Source organism: Procambarus clarkii, chromosome 59 (assembly GCF_040958095.1).
Source record: "Procambarus clarkii isolate CNS0578487 chromosome 59, FALCON_Pclarkii_2.0, whole genome shotgun sequence".
NCBI classification, from domain to species: Eukaryota; Metazoa; Arthropoda; class Malacostraca; order Decapoda; family Cambaridae; genus Procambarus; species Procambarus clarkii.
In genome coordinates, this window is record NC_091208.1 from 25,294,705 (window position 1) to 25,321,226 (window position 26,522).

Here is a 26,522-nt window from a genome sequence, read left to right on the forward strand (position 1 = left end):
CATGTATGCCATATATAATATTTTTGCCATAATACCTAAGGCTACATTATAAATTATTCCACAATGCCTGAGGCTATCTGTTAATCATAGTTATGACATTATATATAGTCATAATTCTTGACCTTTCAGAGTATGTGGCTTGGGGAGAGAATGAAAGAAGAGCTCGAGTTAGTACTTTATCCAAATAAAAATGGAACAGTAGCTGACCTATTACATGAAGCCAGAAAGCAAGTTACGTTAGCAGAAAATGGTTCCGGTAAATTAAGGTAAGCCTTCATGAATTAAAATTATATTTTCTTATGAGTATCATGGAATATGTATTTTGAATATTATTTAAATGTTACTAAATTCAATATAAAACTTTCAGGCTTGTTGATATTGCGTCATATAAAATTGCCTCTACACCACCTGAGAATATGAGCTTGGAAAGCCTCAGTACAGCAGGTACAAGATCTTATCGAATAGAGGAAATTCCAACAGAGGAGCTCCATATTGCAGATGATGAAATGCTAATACCAGTTGCACATTTCCACAAAGAAATATTTTCAACCTTTGGCGTCCCATTCCTCTTCAAAATAAAACAAGGCGAGCTGTTCTCTCACGTTAGAGATCGTATACAGAAGAGGTTGGATGTGCCAGACAAGGAATTTGAAAAGGTCAGAATTGCACAATGCATTATTATATATATTTTCCAAATGTAAATATTTTTAGTTAGATTTCTTTACATGACAATATGAATTAAAAATAAAGGGCTATGATCATTTGAACTGAAAAGGTATGTATATATGTGTGTGTGTGTGTGTGTGTGTGTGTGTGTGTGTGTGTGTGTGTGTGTGTGTGTGTGTGTGTGTGTACGTGTGTGTGTGTGTGTGTGTGTGTGTACTCATCTAATTGTACTTGCGGGGGTTGAGCTTTGGCTCTTTGGTCCCGCCTCTCAACTGTCAATCAACAGATGTACAGATTCCTGAGCCTACTGCACTCTATCATATCTGCATTTGAAACTGTGTGTGGAGTCAGCCTCCACCACATCACTTCCTAGTGCATTCCATTTACTAACTACTCTGACACTGAAAAAGTTTTTTTCTAATGTCTGTATGGCTCATTTGTGTACTCAGCTTCCACCTGTGTCCCCTTGTGCGTGTACCACCCTTGTCAAGTAATCCATCCTTGCCTTCCCTGTAACGTCCCCTGAGAATTTTACGTGTGGTGATCATGTCTCCCCGAGCTCTTCTGTCTTCCAGCGATGTGAGGTACAGTTCACATTGCCTTGCCTCATAACTCATGCCTCATAGTTCTGGGACTAGCCTAGTGGCATACCTCTGAACTTTTTCCAGCTTCTTTTTGTGCTTGATAAGGTACAGGCTTCATGCTGGGGCTGCATACTCCAGGATTGGCCTTACATATGTGGAATACAGGGTTCTGAAGGATTCCTTACACAGGTTTCTGAAAGCAGTTCTGATGTAAGCCAGCCTCACATAGGCTGCTGATGTTATTCTTTTGATGTGGGCTTCAGGAGACAGGTTTGGCGTGGTATCAACTCCTAGATCTTACTCTGTCTGTTTCGTGAAGAACTTCATCTCCCATTCAGTATCCAGTGTCTGGCCTGCTATTTCCTCCTAGTTTCGTTACCTTACATTTACTTGGGTTGACCTTTAGTAGCCATTTGTTGGACCATTCATTCAGTTTGTCTGGGTCATCTTGCAGCCTCGTACTATCTTTCTCCGTCTTAATCCTTCTCATAATCTTGCATCATCAGCAAACATTGAGAGGAACGAGTCTATTCCTTCTGGGAAATCATTTACATATATCAGAAACAGTAAGTCCAAGGACTGATCCCTGTGGGTCTCCACTGGTGACTCCTCGCCAATCCGAGACCTCACCTCTCACAGTGACTCGCTGTGTCCTGTTGCTTAGGTGCTCCCTTATCCAGTGGAGTACCTTCCCTTTCACTCCTGCCTGCATCTCCAGTCTCTTATGTGGTACTGTCAAAGGCTTTTTGGCAGTCCAGAAATATGCAGTCTGCCCAGCCTTTTCTCTCTTGCCTAATTTTTGTTGCCTGGTCATAGAACTCAATTAAACCTGTAAGGCATGATTTGCCATCTCTGAGCCCCATGCTGATGTTCTGTTACAAAGTTCTTTGGCTCCAGATGTTCTACTAGGTTTTTTTTGCATAATCCTCTCCATCATCTTGCATGGAATGCAAGTTAGGGACACTGGCCTGTAGTTCAGTGCCTCCTGCCTATCACCCTTCTTGTATATTGGGGTTATATTGGCCGTCTTCCAAATTTTTGGCAGTTCATCTGTTACCAGTGATTTGTTGTACACCATTGAGAGTGGCAGGCACAGAGCCTCTGCTCCTTCCTTTAGTATCCATGGTGAGATTCCATCCAGGCCTACAGCCTTTGTCACGTCCAAATCTAGCAGATGCTTCCTCACCTCCCGACTGGTAATCACAAACTCCTTTAGTGGTGTCTAGTTTGATGTTCCCTCTCTTATCTCTGGGACTTCTCCTTGCTCTGAGGTGAAGACCTGGAATTTCTTATCGAGTTCCTCACACACTTCTCTGTTGTTTGTAGTGAATCTTTCTGCCCCTATCCTCAGTTTCATTACCTGTTCCTTTACTTGTTTTCCTTCTGATGTGGCTATGCATCAGTTTGGGTTGAGTCTTTGCCTTGCTCGCTATGTCATTTTCATATTGCCTCTACCTCTCTTCTCACCCTTATGTATTCATTCCTGGTGCTCTGGTATCTTTCTCTGCTCTCTAGTGTTCTGTTGTTTCTATAGTTTCTATAGTTTCTTCACGCTCTTTTACTTAGTTGCTTTGCTAGCTTACAACTCTGATTAAATCATGGGTCATCTGCATTTCATTTTTTTCCTTTCGGACTGGGACGAACTTGTCTGCTGCCGCCTTACCCTCCTGTGTGATGTCCAGTCCATCTCCTTACACTTCTGTGTGATGTAGTCCATGATGTGTGTGTGTGTGTGATATTTATATTAGTATATTTTGGTAGCAGTCTTTCTTGTAAACATATGTTGTTGAATATGACCGAAAGGATAAGATTAATAATTCTAACACGAATCTTCTCAATATTTCTTACATTTTTCTTCACTGTCGAGGGTTTTCTGTTCCACCAGCGCTAAAGAGTTTGTCTTTGTCCACCAGTGAGGTTCGGCTCCCATAGCCTTTCCTCGTAACTCATTCCTCTCAGTTCCGGGACCAGTCTGGTGGCATACCTCTGAATCTTCTCTAACTTTGTCTTGTGTTTAACTAGGTATGGACTCCAGGCTGGAGCTGCATACTCCAGGATTGGTCTTACATAAGTGGTATACAGGGTTCTGAACGATTCCTTACACAAGTTTCTAAAAGCAGTTCTTATATTGGCCAGTCTAGCATATGCCACTGATGATACCCTTTTGATGTGGGCCTCTGGGGACAGGTTCGGTGTGATATTGACCCCCAGATCTTTTTCTATTTAACTCTTACAGGATTTCACCTCCCGGATGGTACCTTGTGTTCAGCCTTCTGCTCCCTTCGCCTAATTTCATTACTTTACACTTTCCTGAGTTGAACTTTAGCAGCAATTTTCTAGACCATTCCTCCAGTTTGTCCAGGTCGTCCTGTAGTCTCTGTCTTATCTGTTTTGATTCTTCTCATAATTTTTGCATCATCAGCAAACATTGAGAGGAATGAGTCTATACCCTCTGGAAGGTCGTTTACATATACTAGAAACAGGATGAGTCCAAGTACAGAGCCCTGTGGGACTCCGCTGGTGACATCTCACCACTCTGATGCCTCCCCCCTCACCGTTACTCGCTGTTTCCTATTGCTTAGATACTCCCTTATCCACTGGAGCACCTTACCTTTTACTCCTGCCTCCTACTCCAACTTTTGTAACAGCCTTTTGTGAGGTACTGTGTCAAAGGCTTTCTGACAGTCCAAGAAAATGCAGTCTGCCCACCCTTCTCTTTCCTGCCTAATTTGTGTTGCTTGGTCATAGAATTTTACATAGAATGGTAGTTAGTATAAAGTAGTTATAATATTTATATCATGCTTTACTACGGCAAACTTCCTAAAAACTCAGTGGATAACAAAGCTTGAGACCAATTGAATCAATATTCTTATTGGATAACACTCATTCAAGAATTCTGGACTAGCAACCCAAAGAGCTCTTAGATACATAGAATAATAAATTGACTTTCACATTGTATCTGTACCCTGAGAAATAATGAGCATAAGATAAATTTTTCATAGACTTTCTGTAAACAGTAAACTTTAGTGAAAAGGCTCCTATCAAGGATAAGCACTCAGTGGCTGAAGACACTGTAAGTGTGAGTGGTGAAGGAGTTTAGACACTCCGCTTTAGCCCCATTCCAGGTTCCCCAGGCCTGGTGTATGGCTGTGTGGTGGTGTTGGAGGGAAAGAGGGAAAAGTTGTGCGAGGCTAACTGCAACTATATGGCCTCTAACCTTGAACAGATAGACATTCTCTCTTATTGATATTGATGACTAAATTATTTTTTAGGAGAAATGTCAGCACGTAGTGACAAATGAAATAGTGTTTCGTAAGTCTTTGGCTGTATATGCACTTTTATTCTTCACATTTTGTTTCAGTATCGCTTTGCAATTGTTGTGATGGCAAGGCCGACGTTTCTTACTGACGACGAGATAGTGAATCTGCAAGACTTCAAACCACATCCAAACCAAGGTAAGTCAATTTTGTTCATAATTTTGCTTAGGCGCAACTTTTGAGGTATAAAAGTGTAAAAAGTCTTGTTAAAATGGAAATTGCTTGCACTACGAGTATTTAACCCTTAAACTGTCCATGAGTAACATGTCCCACGGTGTGCATGGCATACATAAACGCCATAGGGTGCCAGGGACGATTCAAATGGCCCGTGGCTACATGGGGTTCACATCTGCTTCCTCGGGGCTCCTGTAAACAGACACCATGTTTAAAAAAAAACCTGGGCAGTATTCTCCGGTGTGAGAGCCACAGTACTGTGGGAGCAACCAAGGCTGGTGCACGCAGCATGTGCTAACAGCATTGTTGTTCAGCTTGTGACCACAGCATTGTCTAAAAATGTCAAAATAAATATGTAACTGCTATTATTTAGTGATGACAATATTACAGATGACCCCTGACTGTTATAAAAATGACCAGGATTGTGATAATGCAGGATTGTTGTGATAATTAGTGCTGTGTGGGAGTAGTAATGCTGTGGGACGGAGGGAGATAACGTCGTTTACTGACTGTGTGGCCACCTGTTATTGTCTGTATTCACCATACCAGCTCAGTGGTTCTCTATGGTGAACACAAATGTAGATACTTATATATATAATGTGTGTATTAGTGTAATAACAGCAAAAGGATTATGTTGGAGGAGCCATTTGGGTGACGGAGATGGCGTCGTCTGCGTGACTTGACTAGCTGTGTAGAGGGTGGCCACTATGCACCCTACAAGCTTAGGTGTACAGTTACGGTGCATACAACATGTAGATACTTATATATATTGTGTGTATATAGTGTAATAATACCCCAAACAGTATTGTTTGGGGAAGAAATTTAGTGTGCCTGACCTTGAATGAGTGAGGGAGGCAGCCGGCAGCTGACTGAGTGTAGCGATGTCTCTTAGGTCCTGAAGTAACTATATCAGCTTAGTTGTACAGTTGTGGTGAACAAAACATGTAGATACTAATGTCTGTAATAGTGTAATAACTGCAAAACTATTTGTTTATTGTTTTATGAACGTAATAATTGAACCACTAATATGAACTTACTTTTGAGTATAGCGATAATTCACACATTTTATTATATAAATCTATCACACTACACACTATTGAATGATATTACTGCAAAAAAACTAAGAAAAAATATATCGGAGACATTGAAATAATTAGGTAATAACATCTTTGTGGCAACTCCCACCTGTCAGCTCGGGTGATGCTGACCGCCTCCGACGACCGCTCTGTCAACGCCCACATTTTGCCAGACTTCCTCGGCTTATTGCGCCCAAAATATGTCACCTACGATTTTTTTTCCCGTGCTTGGGGAACACAAATTAACATTTTTAGATGAAAATTTTTTTTAGATTATTTTTTTCTTGAGCACAGGGGTGTAAATCTCCTCAGAACCCCTTAGCAGCTTAATAACACTTTTGTCCGGGCATGACGCAATGCTGCATCGTCAGTTTACTGTCTGTAATCTCGGGGACGACGCAATGCTGCGTCGTCCACTAAAATAATCGCCAAAAATCATGTTTTTATCCGATTTTTGGGGGACTGGTTTTAAAATGCGCGCCTATGTCTTCCCTACACGCCTATGTCATGTTCAACACACAACACTAAGGTGGTAAGTACAAAAAATTGTATTATTGTGTTTATTTTTTTTTACATACTTTCGCATATTGTACTGGCAATATTGTTCTGGCAATATTGTTCTGGCAATATTGTTCTTCAATTGGCCCTTATATGCACATATCCATCTAAAGCATTCTATTAGGAACAATTTCATACTTAAATGAGCGTTGTAACACGAAAATTGAGATTAGCAACAAGTAATAATATTAAACATTTGTGGGCAGGAATTGGGAGTGTAGCTGGAAGGCGTCTGGGCGCTCACTCGCAGCTAACGGGTGGCCCGTCTTCAACTCGTTGGCGGGTGGAGCGTGACCAGGTTTTTATTTTATTTGCTAATATTCCTCTAGAGAATTCTATTGCGAACCCATTGATACCAAAATGAAAGACTTAGGACGAAAATTGAGATGACCAGAGTGAAAAGAGTGAACACATTTTATCGCTTCTGCGCGCTCCTGGGTAACTCGTTCGCACTTTCTCTGTTTGCTGCGGGTAATTAGCCGGGCTTTTGGAGTTTATATGCATTTAGTGCTGTAGAGAATTCTATTGCGAACACAATGATACCAAATTTAATCTCGTAGGACGAGAATTGAGGTGACAAAGTTGAAGAGTATACACTTTTCAGAATTAACGCGCGCTCCTGTGAAACGCTGGGACCCAAATTGCACAGTTGAGGGGTGGCACGCGGGGTACGCCAAAGTGTTAACATTATTTGCAAACAGTAACATGAATGAAACTTCTCGATCTGGTAGATCACTTGTATCAAAACCAATAGAGGTCCTAGTACTATCTAGATAGTATTGACTATCTGTCAGGTAGCTTTGTTTGTAGTTTTGAGCCTTCCTCGTTATCCCAGCTCATTTCTTTGTTCTTTTGTGGGACACTTTGCCAGAGGCTATATATCATTCTTGGAAGATGATAAAATAGAATTAGGGTTTTAAGGCAGGATATCATTCCCTGAACCCAGTTTGTATCTTATACTGTATATTCATTTTTCTCGTGAGAGTTTTATTGATTAGATTTATTTCTTGACCACCTTACAGGAATAAATATTTTGGATATTGGCTTGTTATTTAATGCCCCCTTCTTATAGACAAGTATTATAAATGCTTATAATATTTACACTTATACTTAAATATACTTTTTGGAAGTTCTCCCCATTCTAAAGTTTGAGTAGCTTTTTATTCTTATTACAGTACTATATTTCCTGCTGCTTCTTTTAGTATCTGGCAATGTCTTATCTTGTCTCACTGAATTTGATGCATCTATATAATTTTGTTGTTACTTTAAATACTCTTGTCTTCACCATATTAGTGTCTGGGAGGGCTACCCTTGGTGGCCTGCAGAGTTATTGCCCCTGGAACTCCCCCAAACCTTAGGTATCACACTTGGCTTTATCGAATCACAGGTGCTTACTGGAGACCAGGACAAGAATGTGGCGCCTTATTAGAGGCATAGAAGAGGTTGGGAATAAAAGATCACAAAACAATGAAAAGATCACCAGAATGTATGTAACGTACCAAAAGCAGCTGCTTGGATCACATTTGCAACCCCTGAAGTGTGCACACACTAGTTGTCTAGGTTCACCCGCTAGTACATATCATTCTCTTGCCACCTGGTGGCCACCCTGGCAACCCGAGGGTCTCGGCCATAATGGTTAGGCACTTTTTCCTGATAATTACCCCTACCTCCTTTAGATATTCATGTACCCTGTATCAGGGTACATGAATTGATATTTACTCGGGTACATTTTGATATTTAATATATTTTAATTTGATGTCCATTGAAGTGTACATAGGACATGAAGACAATTGCAACGGCATGTTATAAAACAATTGAAGATATTATATTATTTAATTTACCTGTATAATTCATTGTAAAGTTATTCAATGTCATGTTAAAATCTTTAATAATAAAGTTTAATCCTTAGACTGCGCATTACATACATATATGATTTGACAAAAAATAATTTAACAAGTTTTTAAAACTTGCACAATAACTTTCCAATTTTTTTGCATAATCAACTAGGCAAATGCTCCAACTTTGTCTAAATGATCACAGTGTAACTTGAAAAACAAGAGAATCAAAATTAATTGTAAAATTGAATATTGAAAACTTCAGATTTTCAATTCAGATTAAAAAATATGAACTATCTATCATTAATTGTTCATTAAATGTTGTTATTCTCTCAGAATAGCAAATGATCTTCATTTTCATCAAATTAGAATATAGGTTTTCATTATAGTTTACTGTAAAAAAAATTGTCATAGGGCATTTGAAATATGTGGCAAATTTAGACCAAAGCAAATTATAACTCCAAATGTATAAAGTTTATGAAAAATTTTGATGGGATTGTAGAACAGACAACTGAGCACACAATATGTCAAAATAGTGAGAATCGGGTAATAACTGGAATTTTAGAAGCCACTCAAAGTTGAAACAGGTTTCAGAGATAATTGAAGTTGAAGTTATCAACAATGAATAAAGGTAGTTTTAATTCGTTAATTTACTTGTATGTTTTAATAAACATTGTTTGGCATTCGTACTCGGATATGTGAAAGTTGTAGGTCAATGTATGTTGAAATGAAGTGAAGAAAAAAATAACCCCCCTCCAAAAAAAACACAAAATATAGGGATAATTATAATATAATGATTTAGGGAATATATTTAGGGGTATACTTTATATAAGTGAAAAAGCCCTAATATGGTCCCTAATCATCAAAACCTAAATAGACAAAGAAAAAAAATTAAAAGTTCCAAGTTTTGCGAGTTGACTGATATCATTCTATCTTCACATAGTTATGAAAACATATATGCGTTCTCCAGGATGTGAAGGTTACAACAAAATCAGATAATAAACAAAGGAGAAAAAATTAAAATCTTAAAAAAAAAATCCCCTAAAAAAATATGTTTGGGACATTGATGAAAGTAACATATTAACACTGGACAATGTATTTATATGATATATAACAAAATAGATCATATTAACATAGTTATTCATTATTATTTGTGTTATTATGTATTACTCAGCAATGATATAAAGGCACCAACTGCATATCCACTTTGTGGACACTTCTTACTGCTATTCTTCTTCTTTGAGCATAGGACAGGTGCTTGCAGCTCTATTACTGCATAATCCTTCAGTTTCAGTTATTAGGGTCTGTTCTCCTTATCAATAAAACGTTCTTACTTTTCAAAAATTCGTCTAAAATCAATTTCTGAAAATATTTTAATGAAAGTTTCACGACACTGAAGCCAATAAGTTGGAGATTTGTTTAACATTTTTAAGTTATTTTTACATAATTTGAATATTTTTTGCTTCCAATTATTCAAATGAAATGTTATAACTATATTCATTATCTCAATACTGTAGGCAAACACATTTGTGTAATGTATGCTATGCCCATTTTAATTATATTACTAATGTTAGCAGCTTCTACACCTGCAAAACCATGGTTGGGTCTGGAACACATCAACAAGGCTCCAAAACGCTCCCGGTACAACTATCTGGAGAAAGCCATCAAGATATACAACTGAAAGTCAAGTTACTGGAATGAGAGCATTTCATGTGGAGTCAGTAGGAAAGCAGGAAGTGGGTGGTGGCTTCCTTGTTCCTGTGTGTGTTGCTGCTGCTCTGTGCCGTGCCCCACTTACAGTCGGTCTGTCATCTTTCAACTTTCATCCTCTATTAGCAGGTCTTAACAGTGATCCAGATAGGCATATGCACATGTGACTGGTATCATGTGATAGACTGCAATGGTCTGTGTGTGTACAGCACCAGTGTGGATGACAACGAGGCTAGACAAAACAGTGCTTTGTTTGCCAAAAAAGTGGTACAAGTGGGCATTGTCGGAGGCTAAGTGTTTTTTTTTTAATTATTTATATTTTAGAGAGGAAACACTGAATAGACAAGAATATGAGCATTATTATATGCATTGTGGAGCATTGCTGTACAGTTAGTCGCTGAAAAATGAAAGCATTTCTTAATGGTTGTTGTCCGACATTTTAGATTGTTTAGGTATCTGAATGTGCTTGAAGGCATTATTTGACTTATAGCCACGTTGTTTTATAAGTCTGTGATAAGGTAGTAGTAACAAAGGAGGTGGCTGAAGATGATACAATGCAGTGAACAGCTCAAGTGTGATGCAAACTGCAGCTCACAAGCTTAACTGATCCCCTAAAAGGAGCAGCAACTTTGCCACCAAACTCCAAGCTGGTGTTACAAGTCGTACCAGGTACTTTTGATAAAACACAACTTTTCTAGAACCTGAGTTTGTAACCAAAAAATAGTGGCCTGAATCATAAGTAAAGTTAAGGGGCAGTGGTTTACATAGGGCTTTTATTGATTGGTGACTTGTGTACTTGGTGTGTTTTCTGGAGTGGATATATTCTTACCTTGTTTCAAAGCCTATGAGATATACTACTATACCCTCTCAAGTGTTATACTAGGGGAAGCTTTATATGCATCCTTCATGACCTTGTGTATTGTCATACCCAGCCATTTGGCATTAAATAAGCTGTTGTATTCTCACTTGCCAAGATCTCTGTGACAAAATGGCACTACCACTAAGTCATCAAGTTTATCATGTCATTTAGGTTTTATACTATACAGTACTCTTGAGACAGCTTCACTCGCTAAATATGTTTTAGTTGAGAATGTTGTACTGGTACCTTCACATTTGATGATATTCTTGTTAAGATAAGTAATAATGTTTTGCACTAATTTTGTTCAGAATGGGGTAGTGTTGCCTTATTTATTCTCAGAAGTTAATACAAATGCTTAGTGAGCTTGATTTATGAGTTACTATAGTACAGTATATGATTGCTATCTATAACAAATTCCTGTGCATCTTTGAAATGGTAGAGATTTGTTGCAAAATATGTTTTATGTACATTATATTTTGTATATGGTCAAGCATGGTAAAGTAAATGAGAAAAATTATACTGATATATATATAATTTATTTATTTGTAATAAGCTTCAGTTTTTTTTTAAGATGTGTATAAAATGTGCACGCTACTATATTTGTCTAAAAAAAAACAAAAAAAAAGTCCAGTTGTATATCTTATAAATATGGAGTATATATATTAGAAAGACAGTTTATGGTAGGTTAGAGGGCTGGGAGCACTGCATCAGTGAATATGGAGGACCTCACACCAGCACACCACCACCACCACCGCCACCCACAAGTTTCCCTCTGCACTGTGACTGTGATACTACTCCGGCAGTGATCCATTCTGTACCAGGCACCAGTTGCACTTTGGTTTTCACTGTTAATGGATCAGTCAAGTAATACTTCAACCCACATTTTATGCAGCATGAGGATTGTACAGTTGTAGACAGAAATAATTCATATTTAACGTTTGTAATGAAATAGTATCTTAAACGCTATTATTTTCTTTAATTTTAGATTTTACTCCAAATTTGGTATTTAATTATAAACTGGAAGTTTAGTGAGTATGTAAATTACTACAGTTGATGTTGTTAGATAATCATTTTGTACAGTACTTTACATGACCCATGCTGTTACAGGATTTGTGACAACTGTGAATGGTTAAGTGTAACTGTTGCCTCATTTAAGGATGTTGACTCCTGTGGACATCATGAACAAAGCATCTGACTTTGTGAATATTTTATTTAATTCCTTATTGGTGCACTCGATGCAAAATTATTTTATACAAGTAGTACACTGTATTTACCCACATACAGCTGCATTCCAACTGTTGGATGCGTAAATGGCAGAACATTAATGGTGCCTCCCATGATGTAAGTCAAGGTAAAGGCATACTGTAAATGGCAAGGCTGGCTTCTTGTCAGCTACCTGCATGCGAACTGCTGTATTGGGGAGCCAGAACAGAGGGGCACTACCGCACTACCACCACGAGGAACGGATCTGCCACTAGGTAAAGTTTACCTTTTAATCCTCCCCTATATTTCTAGGCTTTCATATTCTGTACAGTTGATATATTTAGTTTTATTTTACGGGTGTCCATATTAAAAGTTTTACAGAACATGCTTCATTGCCTCTATAGGTGAGCAAGATAATGAGTGAGTGTTTTGGTCTAACAGTACCATTGCTTCACGGACACTTTTTAGCCAGACACAATCTGTACTTCTGTTAATAAATAAATCATAAGTAATAATATGTAAAAAGATTCACCTTGAAATATTGTTTGATTAACCACAAAAACCATTTATTACTTTTATTACATTTGTTGTTTTTAAAGGTATACTTTACCAGTTCTCTTAATTTGCAGTAGGTTCTCCTTCTGGGGAAGCCTCTTGGCTTCCTGAAGCTATGTTGCTGATGTTTTCTAATACTTAGCCACATCAACTACAGGAGTCTTATTGGCCTACTGGAAACCAGAGACAGAACCTGGTCTCCTCAAAGAGGCACAGGGAGCTGGGGATTGTTAGAATTACCTTACCTTGAGGTTACCTTGAGGTGATTCCGGAGCTCAGCGACCCCATGGCCCGGTTGTCGACCAGGCCACCTCGTTGCTGGGCTGGTCAACCAGGCTGTTGGACGCGGCTGCTCGCAGCCTGACGTATGAGTCACAGGCTGGTTGATCAGGTATCCTTTGGAGGTGTTTGTCAAGTTCTCTCTTGAACACTGTGAAGGGTCGGCCAGTTATGCCCCTTATGTGTAGTGGAAGCGTGTTGAACAGTCTCGGGCCTCTGATGTTGATAGAGTTCTCTCTCTCAGAGTACCTGTTGCACCTCTGCTCTTCAATGGGGGTATTCTGCAGATCCTGCCATGCCTTCTGGTCTCATGTGCTATTATTTCTGTGTGCAGGTTTGGGACCAGCCCCTCTACTATTTTCCATGTGTAAATTATTATGTATCTCTCCTGCCTGCACTCAAGAGAATACAGATTTAGGCTCTTTAGTCGGTCCCAATAGTTTAGATGGTTTACCGAGTCTATTCAAGCAGTAAAAGATCTCTGCAAGCTCTCCAGGTCAGCAATTTCTCCAGCTTTGAAAGGGGCTGTCATTGTGCAGCGGTATTCCACTCTAAGAGAGCACTAGCATCTTGAAAAGTATCATCATCGGTATATCATCTCTTGTGTGAAAGGTTCTTGTTATCCAACCTGTCACTTTTTTTGCAGTTGTGTCGACTACTTTATTGTGTTCTTTAAATGTAAGGTCTTCCGACATCAGTACATCCAAATCCTTTACATTGCCTTTCCGTTCTATGTTATGATTTGACTGCATTTTGTACATGGTTTCCGTTTTTATATTTTAATTTTTCTGTAGTGCATGAGCTGAAACTTATCTTAAACACCATATTATTTTCTGTAGCCCATAGAAAGACCTGATTTACATCTGATTGGAGGTTTGCCGTGTCCTCTATGTTGTCTACTCCCATAAAAATCCTAGTGTCATCTGCAAAGGATGATACAGTGCTACAGATTGTGTCCTTGTCTATGTCCAATATGAGGACGAGAAAAAGTACTGGAGCAAGCACTGTACCCTGGGGGACAGCTCTTTATGGATGATGGTCCAGATTTTATTTTGTTGACTATTACACATTGGGTTCTATTAGTCAGGAAATTTTAGATCCATCTGCCTATTTTTCCGGTAATTCCCTTTGAATGCATTTTATGTGCAATAACACCATGGTCACATTTGGGAAATCTGTGTAAATTACATCAGCATTTTGTTTGTCTTCCATGGCATCTAATGTCATATCATAGTGGTCATGATAGTGATAGTGGTCCAGCTACTGTGATAGGTCCAGCGTCCTGTTCTGAAACCATGTTGTCCGGGATTATGGAGATGCTGCGATTCCATGTATTTTGTGATCTTACTTCTTACCACACTTACCACAAGATTTTTATGGTGTGATGTTAGTGCTATCGGTCTGTAATTTTTTTTGCCTCTGCCTTATTTTCCCCCGTTATGGAGTGGCGCTATCTGACGTTTTTAATATGTCATGGATAATGCCAGTATCTAGGCTTTGTCTCTTAAAAAATGTGAAGGGCCTGCGATAGAATTTTTTTAGTTCTTGATGATTATAGAGTTCCAAGAATCAGGGCCTGGTGCAGAGTGCATAGGCATACTGTCTATAGCTTCTTCAAAATCTAGTGGGGATAGGGTGACATCTGATATATGATTTGATGTTGGTATCATATCCATGAAAAATTCATTAGGGTTATCAATCTTCAGTGTGTTTAGTGGCTCGCTGAAAACAGAGTCGTACTGATTCCTCAGTATTTCGCTCATTTCTTTGTTGTCGCCTGTGAAAGTTCCATCTCCCTTTCGCAGGGACCCGATACTAGAAGTGGTTTTTTATCTTGATTTTGCACAGGAGAAAAAATATTTCAGATTTCTCTCTATTTCACTGATGGCCTTTTGCTCTCTTTGCCTTTCCTGGGTTGCGTATGATTCTTGTAGCTTTAGTTCAATTGTTTCTATTTCTCTACCTAACCTTCTTCACCATTCTTGAGATTAGGCGTTATCTTGAGGTTATCTTGAGATGATTTCGGGGCTTTAGTGTCCCCGCGGCCCGGTCCTCGACCAGGCCTCCACCCCCAGGAAGCAGCCCGTGACAGCTGACTAACACCCAGGTACCTATTTTACTGCTAGGTAACAGGGGCATAGGGTGAAAGAAACTCTGCCCAGTGTTTCTCGCCGGCGCCTGGGATCGAACCCAGGACCACAGGATCACAAATCCCGCGTGCTGTCCGCTCGGCCGACCGGCTCCCTCGTGACGTGACCGGCGTGACTCAAGTTGTTCCGCGATTTGTTTTCTTCGCCTATAGAGGGAACGACGTTCCCTTGGTCACGAAAGCAGACGAAACCATACAAAACAACTGCTTGGCTTATGAAAACAATGCACCAAAATAGCCAATAGACACCAAATAAGAATCACTCAAAACAGAGAGATTCATACAAAACCCCAACACACATGTTCTCAGCCAATGGCATTCCCTACCCAAGATGGCCAAGCCAGCATCCCCTAACCCATGTTCAGTCTTGTTGCTTATGTGCATCGGTTAACTTCTTGCCTTTCCTAGCCCCAGGCCCCCTAGCCTGGTAATCAATCAAGTTCTGCTTTAAAATAAGTTCTGGCTATCTTTAGGACTTTATCCTTTGTGGGTTATTTTTATTGCTGGCGTATCATTACTAGTTTTTGGTACAGTATCTTGCTTCACGGACATGGAGACCAATGACCACAACCCAGGCCAACGTGTTTTTAGAGCGGGAAAATCATGCCTCTTACAGCTACTTGATCACTACGACAAAATCACAGATTTTGCTGTAGTGTTTTTTTTTGGCATTAGAAGAAAAACAGAATGCAGATGTGGTATATGTGGACTTTGCAAAGGCATTAGATAAATGTGACCATGGAGTGATAGCACACAAAATGAGGTCAATGAGAATAACTGGTAAGGTAGGGCAGTGAATACTCAGTTTTCAGTTGAACAGAACACAGTAACAGTCAACCAAATAGCGAGTCAGTGCAGTTAAAAGCTCTCTACCTTGGGGGTACAATCCTTACACCACTGCTTTTCCTTATTCTCATATCAGATATGGACAAAACTAAAAGTTACAGCTTTATATCATCCTTTGCAGATGACACAAAAATCAGCATGAAAATTACCTTTACTGAAGACATTATCCAGGGATCCCATCACAATGGTTGTACTGTACTATTCAAATCACTTGTGCTATCCTGTCTTGAGTACTCAGCAGTACTCGCTTCCCACCTTTAGAGCAGGAGAGATTGCTGAAATAGAGGGAATACAGAAAAAATATACAGCATACATAGATGTGATAAAGCACCTAAATCATTGGGATTGCCTCAAAGTTCTCCAAAGGTACTTGCTAGAAAGGAGATTGAAAGATACCAAATAATATACACGTTGAAAATACTGAAGAGCCAGGTCCCAGATCTACACGGTAAAATAACATATTGGAGTGAACAATATGGAAGAAAATGCAGAATAGAATCAGTGAAGAGCAGGGGTGCCATAGGCAAACTCAGAGAACACATTATAAACATCACAGTTGTTCCGTGATGTGTATAGTCCACGGTTGTTCAACATACTTCCAGCAAGTATAAGAAATATTGCAGGAAAAATCGTGGACATCAAGAGAAAATTGAATTGTTTTCTTCAAGAAGTGCCAGACCAACCAGGCTGTGGTGGATATGTGGGCCTATGAGTCACTCCAAGCAACAACCTGTTGGATCAAGCTCTCACTAGTCTGGCCTGGGGAATAGAACTCTCAGAACCCCATCAATCGGGTTTGTTCAAAGTTGCCACAGCTTTTGCCCTTTCACCCTATTCCCACGGAGTAGGAATAGTCTAAAAGTGGACAGACCGGAGTGGACCGTCAACAATGCATCCTTCTGTTGACTCCACAAGACACTCAGTTGCCTCAAGGTGGACCTCTTTGCATTGGCTTGGAACCGGTGGCTTCACTCCAAAGTGGCTGTTCCTTGATAGTGAAGCTCTCACAGTGGATGCATTTCAGCTGAACTGGTTGAGGTGGTATTCATTTACCTCTTTCATCCAGTTAAGGTGAGGTAAGGTAAGGTTAAGCACTCTCTCTAGGTGCTTTCCAGGTTGAAGCTGTACTTGGGCAAGGTCATCCTTCTAGCCCCTTGGTTTCTGGCTCTTCTAGCGTAGTGTCCCAAACCAGTTTTTTTTTTTTTTTCAGTGGCTACACCTCTTTCAGCAGATCAGCACAATGACTTATCTTGCTGGTTTAACCTCCTCTGATGACTGTCTGTAGAATCATGTTTACAACCATTTCTGTGGTGTGCAGGTAGCTGATTTGTTGGTGCTCCACTTGCATCTTTCATCATGGCAACAGGATGATATTTCATGATGCTCTATTTTGCCTCTTGATTCTTTTTCATCATGTTTTGTCTGTCAGTTCTAGTGGGTCTTTCCTTATGTCCTGGATGTTTGTTGATCAGTACTTCATGTCATTTTTTGGCAAAAAATTAAACTGATGGTCACTTGTGCAGTTTTCACAGAACTTCTTTCATAGGTGTTCGGTGTCAATATTTTCCTCAGTCCCAGTTTGCAAGTTGTTATTGGCCTTCTTTCACGTTCAGCTGGCTCGTGCTACCTCTGAGTCTGTTAAGAGATGCCCCTTCAGTCTGTGATGTTTTTCTTACGGCATTGTTTTTATTGTCTCCTGACTCCATCTGTCAGGTTGGGGAAACTACGCTTTCCTCAGGAGGCATGGATTCGGTTTCTTTTGGCCCTGGTGAGCAGTTTCTTCACCTGTAGCTGTCCCTGTCTTTTTTTTGGGCAAAAAATTAAACTGATGGTCTCTTGGTATATGATGCTTGGTTTCTCCGGCCAGATGTGCATCATTTGTTGTGTCCAGTAACAGCAGTTTGTCACTACCTGTGCACTACCAGTTCTGCTGTGGTGGATGTGCTGTTTGTCAATCTGGTTGCCTTAGTTCCCTGTTCTGGGCATGTTTGTCCTTGGTGTTATCAAAGCTAGCCAGTCTGCAGTCTTCTCTCGGGTCCAAGATGTTCATCTTTGGTATGTTGTGTGCTGATAGTCAGGCTTTTGGGAATTAGAGATCTAATAAGGACCTGGCAGCTAGGAATTTGGTCAGTGTTCGTGGTCCCAGTAAGACTTTTGTTGTTGTGGGCCAGGTTTCTCAGCCTGGTGTTTTTTCAACCTTGTAGCTGCCACCTCCTCTTCCTTGTAAGTCCCTCTTTCCTTCTCTGTTATTATCTTCAGGGCACCAAGGTGCTTCCCCAGAAAAACCTGCATTGAAGGTAATGAAATGTCCCATTCTTGGAGAGCCCGGGGGCCAGATTCACGAAGCCGTTACGCAAGCACTTACGAACCAGTACATCTTTTCTCAATCTTTGCCAGCTTTGTTTACAATTATTAAACAGTTTATGAGCTTGGAAGCACCAGGAGGCTGTTTATAACAATAACAAAAGTTGATTGGGAAGTTTTCATGCTTGTAAACTGTTTAATAAATGTAACTAAAGCTGTCAAAAATTGAGGAAAGATGTACACGTTTGTAAGTACAGTACTTGCGTAAATGCTTCATGCGACAGGTGTAACGGTTCCTGGCCCATCACCAATGGACTGAAAGTGGGGTAGGGGGACACCATTTTGGCTGTTGGCAGGCGACTTGGTGCATGCACTCTGTGGTAGTGATTTCACATGAACCATTTCGTGTCAAGTGATTCTTTTGCAGTGTGTGTTGGCTGTTTCGATGCTTTGATTTCATGAACCAAGCACTTATTTTGTGTTGCTTCATCTGCTTTCTTGACGAGGGTGATCATAAGTTTCCCCTCTTCCCTGTGGCTCTTCAAGGCGGCCAGGGTCTGGCTCTGGACTTCGGTAGGCCAATGAAACTCCTGTGATTGATGTGTCTAAGTATTGGGAAGCTTTATCGTCAACATAACTCCAGGGAGCCACCAAGGCTCACCCAGAAAGGGGCATTTCATTACATTCTATGCTGGTTTTTCAGGAATTCTCAATAAGGATACCTTATGATTTTTACAGGCAATTTTTACATTTGTGGTACCCGTGAGATATCTGGAGAATGCCTTCACAAGGCCGCTTAAAACACATGCATTACAGTGTAGTAACATTATTACATTGTGATTATACCCCATATTTGCATTATGTAGAAAGCTACAGCTTGGTGTACAAAGTTCAACACTTGGGCTCTAGTGAACTTAGTACTGGTACTTTTTTTAATAGCTCACTAGTAACACTTCTTCCTACTTACAATATACAACAATGCCACCACCTTATGATGATTGAAAGACCTGCAAAGTCAAATTATTTTATTAAATTAATTCAGTTTTTTAGATGTACACATAGTACCCACAAAAATCAGTTATCCATTTGCTCTTGGGCTCAACTTGTGTGGATATGGTATAAATGGCTGTACTGTGTATGCAGGCGGTACATGCTCAGCACATTCTCAGTCATATAGTGTAGCTAAACCACTTAATTGCTACCATATATGCATACCTCCAAGTGTTCATTACATACTCATTAACAAACCAAATATTGAGAGGCTAATTATTGCTCAAATGCAGAGTAAAAAGTTTTATAACTATTTTAGACCAGTATACACATAGCTCCGACTATAAAACATCACTCCAGGTCGGCCAACCCTTGTCTCCTGTGCGAATGGTAGGATGCTGATTCCCTTCTTTGATGTTTGCCATAAAACGAAGCAGCTAATGTAGCCTTATCTTGTTTCCTGAACTCCTGTTTCTTGAACACTTCAATGGGCTCCAACACTATCATATCTAACTTCTGTGAAAATAAAACAAAAGCCTTGTCAATAATCTTCCACAATTTAGTATTATCTCATGTCTCAAATTTCCATAAACCATATTTTGATAAACCTGTGTATCTTAGATATGGTAAAGTTTACTGTACAGTGGAACCCTCAAAAGCTATCATATTGTTCCTGGACCTAATTTAGATTCACACAAATACTGACTTCCAAAACACTGCCCTTTTTTGGGATAGTTATCATTTTTTAGTGATTTCAAAGGAAATGATACATGTTTATGCATGTTTATTTATATATAAATCCAGTGGTGAATGTAATAAAATGCTACCCACCTGAAAAAAGTAATCTAGAAAAGGATTGTAGTACAGTACTGTACATTAGTAGAGTAAATTTTATAACAAAGACACAAAATGGTATCTGAGAAAATCATGTTTAACAAACTTGATTGGTTTCTAAGACAGTTTCCAAAATAAGATGAGAAGGAATAATGGGTAAACTTCCTATGCTGCCAAAAAAAAACAGCGTTGAATGTAATGAAATGCCATTTTCTGGGCGAGTCCCAGAGGCTCCCTGGAGCTATCTAGGCTGATAGGGATATCCCCAACTTTTGGCATCAGTCGATGTGGGTGGAGTTCTAGGTCTACCGGGGACCACGAGCCAGATCCTAGCCCTCTCAGAGAGGCAGCAATGGCCTATAGAATGCATTTGTGACTTTGGAGCATTCTATATCTGCCATCGACTGGGCCAGGCACCCAGAAAGGTAAGCGCCCCAAAACAAACTCCTATTCTGGTGAAAACGACAAAAATAGATAAATGAGTGGACAGAATTCCCCAAATGAAAACAAGCAAACAAGCATGATGTCACACGAGCCACGTCGCACGTCTACCCAGCTCCCCCATCCCCAGGAGGAGGCAGTGGAAGCCCAAGACCCCCGTGCCGGTGATCCACATCCCAGTTCTGAGGCTGGATATCTATACGTTAAAATACTCCGAGCGAAGGGAGGGAGGGAGGTTTGCCGAGGAGCCTCCGGGACTCGCCCAGAAAATGGCGTTTCATTACATTTAATGCTGGTTTAATGGGGGAAACCCCTATGGCTCCCTGGTGCTCACATCTCAACTTGAAGTCAAGACAACTGGCTGCAACCGCTGACCCAAAGCGACACAGGCCCGACTTGGCCCAGGAACATTCATGATGTAGCGTGCAGCCAGCACCCTGTTCGACCGCCAAAAACCTTGTGCCTGAATGTCAAACCAAGACATGTTACCAAAGACGGCAGCAAAAGCAGCAAACTTACGAATGTCATGGACACAGGGATAGACCGCAGGTTGGCTAGACTTAATAACCCTGCAGACGACCTGAGAGACCCATACCCATGAACAGGGAAGAAGGGAAACCTGATCAACCCAAAGCGTGTCCCAGGACACAGGAGCCGTGGCACGCAAATAACGGCGGAGGGCTGCAACTGGACACAACACATGATGCATCCCCGGCCTGACCAAACAAGCATCAAGAACCCAAGGACCCCTCCGGAAAGCAGCAGTGTCATTCTTCGCCAGAAAAGAAGGAGACGGCTGCAGACGAACAAATCTATCACCATGACCAAAAGAGCAGAAACCCCTGTGCCGGATAAGAGCATGAAGTTCCGCAACCCGACGCCCCCAGAGGACAATGCCAACAGGAAAAGAACCTTAGAAAAAAATACTAAACCGATGGGGCCACAACAAACCGAGGAGAAGAGAGGTAGGAGAGCACTCTGTCTAAAGACCGGGACGGCTCAGGCATGAGCAGGCTGGAAGTGAAACAACGCATGAGACAGCTTGTGAAACGGTGCAGAAGTGACATCTATACCAAAAATAAGCTGCAGTGGCTCCGTCAGCGCCGCATGATTCGAGGCAACAGTATTAGGCATAAGATGATGGTCCTGGAACAACAATGAGAGAAAGGACAACACCACCTGAACCAAAAGCAAAGTACAATGACGGAGAATCAAAAAGAAATGGAAGGACCGCCAGGAAACTTCATATTGCCGCTGAGACGAAGCCTGCAGTTGGGACATCATCAAAGAAGCCACCTGATCACCATATAGATGGTGATACACTCGAGTCAAAAATACTTAATGCGAAGATGCGAGGAGAAGAGCGAACCAGTCTCATAACGAACCGGGCCGATCTATTGAAAGAGGCAGAACCGCAGAAAAATCTCCAGGTTCGGACACCGGGCAAGCAGTGCCTGAAACCATGGCTGAGCCAGCCACCATGGGGCCAAGAGGACTACTCGCCCCTGATAAGTCTCCAAGCGAGCCAGGACCTGGAGCAACAGCTGAATCAGGAAGATGGGGAGAGGTACAGGAACCCCCACCTCAACCAGGCCTGCAGGAAGGCCTTGCGGTCGGGGAAGGGCGCTACATATACCAGAAGACACCTCGACCATGCCGACGCTAAGAGGTCCCACTGTCCCTGGCCGGCCTGGTGAGCACTGGTCACAAAGCCCCAGCCGAGAGACGACACGTCCATGAACACATTGAGCGAGGGCTCAGACAGGCGCCAAGGCACTAAACCCCGAAAACCCCTTAGAGGTAGCCGGCGACGCAACAGCCGACATAAGGCCTCCCGGTGGTCTAATCCAGCGATCGGGAGAGAGGTGGAAGGAACATCCCAAAAGGAACCAGAACAGCCGACGAAGCCAAACCCGACCCGGCGCCTAGACCATCATCGCAAAGTTCAGGCTCCTGCACAGACCCTCGAGCAACCGTCGGGTGACCCGGGAACCCTCCAAAAACAAGCTCATGCGGGACCACAGCCGAAGGAGAGACTCCAGAGGAAGAGACAAGGAAGCGGTCCGAGAGTCCCACCCAAGACCCAGTCAGGTCCGAACCTGAGAGGGTACAAGTTGGGACTTCCGCCAGTTCACCAGGAACACAAACCCTGCGAGCTGGGAAAGCACCAAACCCCTGGCGAGCAACTGGGAGCCCAAACCAGCCAGTCATCAAGGTAAGCCAACACCCAAATACCTAACAGACGCAGATGGGTCATGGTGATGGGCCACCATGACCCGGGTAAGGCGTGTGAACATGTGAGGTGCCAGATTCAACCCGAAAGGGAGACAATGAAAGCGGTAACTCTGATGCCTCACAACAAACCCAAGCCAGTCTTTGAATCTTGGATGAATCAGGATGCCCCATTATGCTCCTTGAGGTCGTGGGACACCATCCAAGCGCCCGGCTCCAACAGAAGCCGGACCTGGAACAGAGTGGTCATCCGAAAGGAGGGGAAAGACCCAGGTGAGTGGATCTTGCCCCACTCACCTGGGTCAAAATGGGAAATTAGGTGCAAAATGAACTTTTCTGCATCCTCGAAAATGCAGGAACATGTTGGCGAGAGGTACATGCTGTTTTGGAATGGAGTGTAGATACTTTCACCCTAAGCTATGTAAATTCTCAATTAAGGACAAAAAATGTTACAATCTTCAGTGCCCGGAATTCCACGTGAGAGGTACACAGCGTTATAAGATGGGAAGATCAATATGATACTACTGGAATTTTTTTTAGAGGAAGGCAGAAACAGAGTAAAACATATAAGAGAGAGAAACAGGCAGATAGAACCACTGCAGGATTACAGAGGAAAAAGGAGATACCCACAAGACTGGAATACAAATCATGAACAAGCACACAGATACTACACCACACAACAACCGCACTACTACCAAAACTGGACGAACCACTACCAAAACACACCCTGGACCTGGGTGGAGAGGGGGGAGAGAACTACCAAAGCTCACCAGAAGTGACACGCAATATGGGAAATCATTCATATTTGCAAAAATACAAGGCCTAAAATCAAAATCAAGATAAGGTTAAGTTCATAAATGACCTTCTAATAGAATCGAACTCAATATTTGGTGCATTTACAGAAACCCACACAAAAGACCACATGGATAATGAAATCTGGATCCCAAATTATAATCTATATACAGCATCCACTCAATTTAACGGCCTATATAGGGGTGTACCCTGGTCGTTATTCCGGTACAGTATTTCCAAAGTTAAGTGTCGGGTAATTTTTCAAGTAACTTTCAGGTAGGATATATTTTATACTGCATAACTAACATTAAATAAAGTTCATTGTGTAATTGCGTTCCAATTTAGTGCCACGCCGACGATTAAGCCAGCTGTTGGCTGCTGCATGGATGATGCGTGAACACGCTCTGATCAAGTCTAGATGGGTGGGAAAAAATCGGTTCATTCCTTTGTATTGCAAAATATTTCATGTATCAAATATTTATTTTTAATGTTACGACACAGGCTGTGGCGGCCAGGCCATACAATGGCGATTGAGCCTTGTCACTAACTGAGAGCTAATGAAAGATGAAAGACCAAGACGAAATCTTTTGAGTTCACCTTTTCTCTGCTAATGATATAATATATATTTACAGAGACTAATATGTAGCATTTGTTGTAAAAACAATTAATATGTTGTAATACTATAATCAAATTGGTAAATTGACTTACTTTTTACAAAGCTGTGAACATTACGTCATCCTCTGCAGCACTTATTTTATATTGTTCAATACTGTATACAGGGTACATACAGTATGTACACTTACTTTCAAGCATTCACTTCACATAACAGCTAGGCTTACTACTAATTCACATGAGAGTAACACACTGCACTTTAATAAAAAAATAGTTTACTAAGAGCTGTAATGCATTTGTACAATTTAAAATTATTTCTATATTTACACTGTGTACAGTATACTGTGCAGTATCTTTTTTTCAAGGCATAATTAATAATTAACACTTACAATACTGTACTCTATCAACACTTTTTACACAAATTTATATGCATTTCATATTTTATATCGTTAGTGGATGCTCCACGACTTATTGATGGGAATTCAGCATCGGCGGGTGCAGCATAGCTTGTAGAGCATTCGTTGCTGGCGGAGGCTGTACAACTTGTTGATGGGAATTCAGCATCGGCGGGTGCAGGATGGCTTGTAGACAAAGATTTTTCACGAACCGTTGAAATCATGAATTTATCTATTTTTGTCTGAATCTGATTTTCTCTGGCTAACGTTCTGAGACATTGCTTAAAGGCTGTAAAGTGTACATAAAAATTTCCAACAACTTCATGTTTACTTTTTCTTGAATATTCAATGAGTTCCTCAATTTGTTCCAATCTTTTCTGATATCCAACACCTTGAGGAAGAGCTTCACCAACATCGTCCGAGTCATCAGAGTCATTTCCGAGAACACTTTGAGCAATCTGTTCTTCAGTTAACAATTCATAACCAGGATCGTAATCATTTTCTAACCATTTATTGATATCATTCACTTTTACACCCTGACCAGCTTGGAGCAACATTGTTCGGATTGTTTCTTCAAACCCTTCAAAATCACTGGCTTCATTTCCAAAACCTTCGAATTCACTATCAGATACTGCTGCTTCACATCTAGACCTCTCTGTTAACAGTTTCTTCCATGAATTTGTTAGTGTGGTTTCCTTCACTTTATTCCAAAGCCTAGCCCAGTGGAATATTGCTTCACTAATTCTGTACTTTTTTAGATTTTCTAGTGTTCTTTGAGCCCTTGTATCCTGTCCTGTCAATTCATCTTCCGCACCAGGTAAAACAACTAAAACATATTCAAGCATTGCTGTTTGGTACATACGTTTAGCAGCAAGGATGACACCTTAGTCCATGGGCTGGATCAAGGATGTTGTGTTTGGTGGTTATCTTGAGATGATTTCGGGGCTTTTAGTGTCCCCGCGGCCCGGTCCTCAACCAGGCCTCCACCCCCAGGAAGTAGCCCGTGACAGCTGACTAACACCCAGGTACCTATTTTACTGCTAGGTAACAGGGGCATAGGGTGAAAGAAACTCTGCCCATTGTTTCTCGCCGGCACCTGAGATCGAACCCAGGACCACAGGATCACAAGTCCAGCGTGCTGTCCGCTCGGCCGACCGGCTACCATAAGTGGTGGAAGTGGCATGCATTTTATTCTGCCATCCTTTGAAATTAACTTACTAATGGGATGAGCAGGGGCATTATCTAGCAGCAACAATGCCTTAACCTCACTGGCCTTTATTCTACATTTGTTGATCTGGAATTCTCTAACGTCTTTGCAAAAGTGGTTTTTAAACCAGTCCGTAAATATTTTGATTAAACCATGATTTCTCTGAACTGTAATATATTACGGGTAGTGCCTGCATTATATTTTTTAAGGCTCGAAGATTTTTAGACTTGCCTACCACGGCACATTTTGTCCTGTGAGAGGCATCAGCATTAGCACAGAGCAAGACTTGAGTCGTTCCTTGCTTATCTTTCATCCAGGAATATTTTCCTGCATCCTACTGGTTAAGGATGCACTCGGTACAGCTTTAACCCTGTCTCGTCAGCATTATATACTTGATATTTGCTTAAATTATTACTGACAATGTACTCGTTTAATTTAGCCTCTGTGAGAGTATGTCTCTCAAGATTCTCCCACAGCTGACTTGAATGGCTCATTGCAGTGCACAGTGCACTGATCCTCGTGCACAAGCCCTATCTCTGTTAACCCTGGATGGTAATCTGGCATGTTGGGTATCTACAGAATGCCCACTTAACCCAGAACACGTTTATAATACAGAGGCCACCGTATGTCCAGGCAGGAAGTAGATACAGGGAAATTAAGCATACTTGCTACAGGGTCAGAGAGTACACATAGGAGGTGCGAAGCATGAAAGAGCAGATGAGACGCCAGCGAGGCGACAGGACAATCTGACCTCTGGGGTCAGCCTCAACCGGCGCGATGGAGAATAACAACTGTGACGTGGTTGTGATGTGTTCATGACGTCACCTCTGCTACTGATCAGGGAACGATCAATATGATTGGTTCCCGCTCTTTTGCTGCAATGTCATTGGTCAAATTGTAATCC

General features: G+C 41.2%; 2 protein-coding genes across 5 annotated transcripts in view; one reads left to right on the forward strand and one right to left on the reverse strand.

The window, feature by feature from the left end:
- Usp7 (Ubiquitin-specific protease 7) overlaps positions 1–12,521 on the forward strand; it is a 76,072-nt gene extending 63,551 nt beyond the window's left edge. The window contains exons 19-22 of one of the 2 annotated variants that reach the window (XM_045758694.2): positions 130–266; positions 368–656; positions 4,612–4,705; positions 9,785–12,521. In XM_045758694.2, the coding sequence (XP_045614650.2) occupies positions 130–266; positions 368–656; positions 4,612–4,705; positions 9,785–9,891 (627 nt within the window). In that variant the 3' untranslated portion in view covers positions 9,892–12,521. The remainder of the gene's footprint in view (positions 1–129; positions 267–367; positions 657–4,611; positions 4,706–9,784) is intronic. The other variant, XM_045758695.2, reaches the window with a different exon arrangement.
- Positions 12,522–19,126: 6,605 nt separating this feature from the next.
- LOC123768263 (pentatricopeptide repeat-containing protein 2, mitochondrial) overlaps positions 19,127–26,522 on the reverse strand; it is a 146,949-nt gene continuing 139,553 nt past the window's right edge. For all 3 annotated transcript variants that reach the window (XM_069307051.1, XM_069307053.1, XM_069307052.1), the window contains one exon: positions 19,127–19,621. In XM_069307051.1, the coding sequence (XP_069163152.1) occupies positions 19,457–19,621 (165 nt within the window). In that variant the 3' untranslated portion in view covers positions 19,127–19,456. The remainder of the gene's footprint in view (positions 19,622–26,522) is intronic.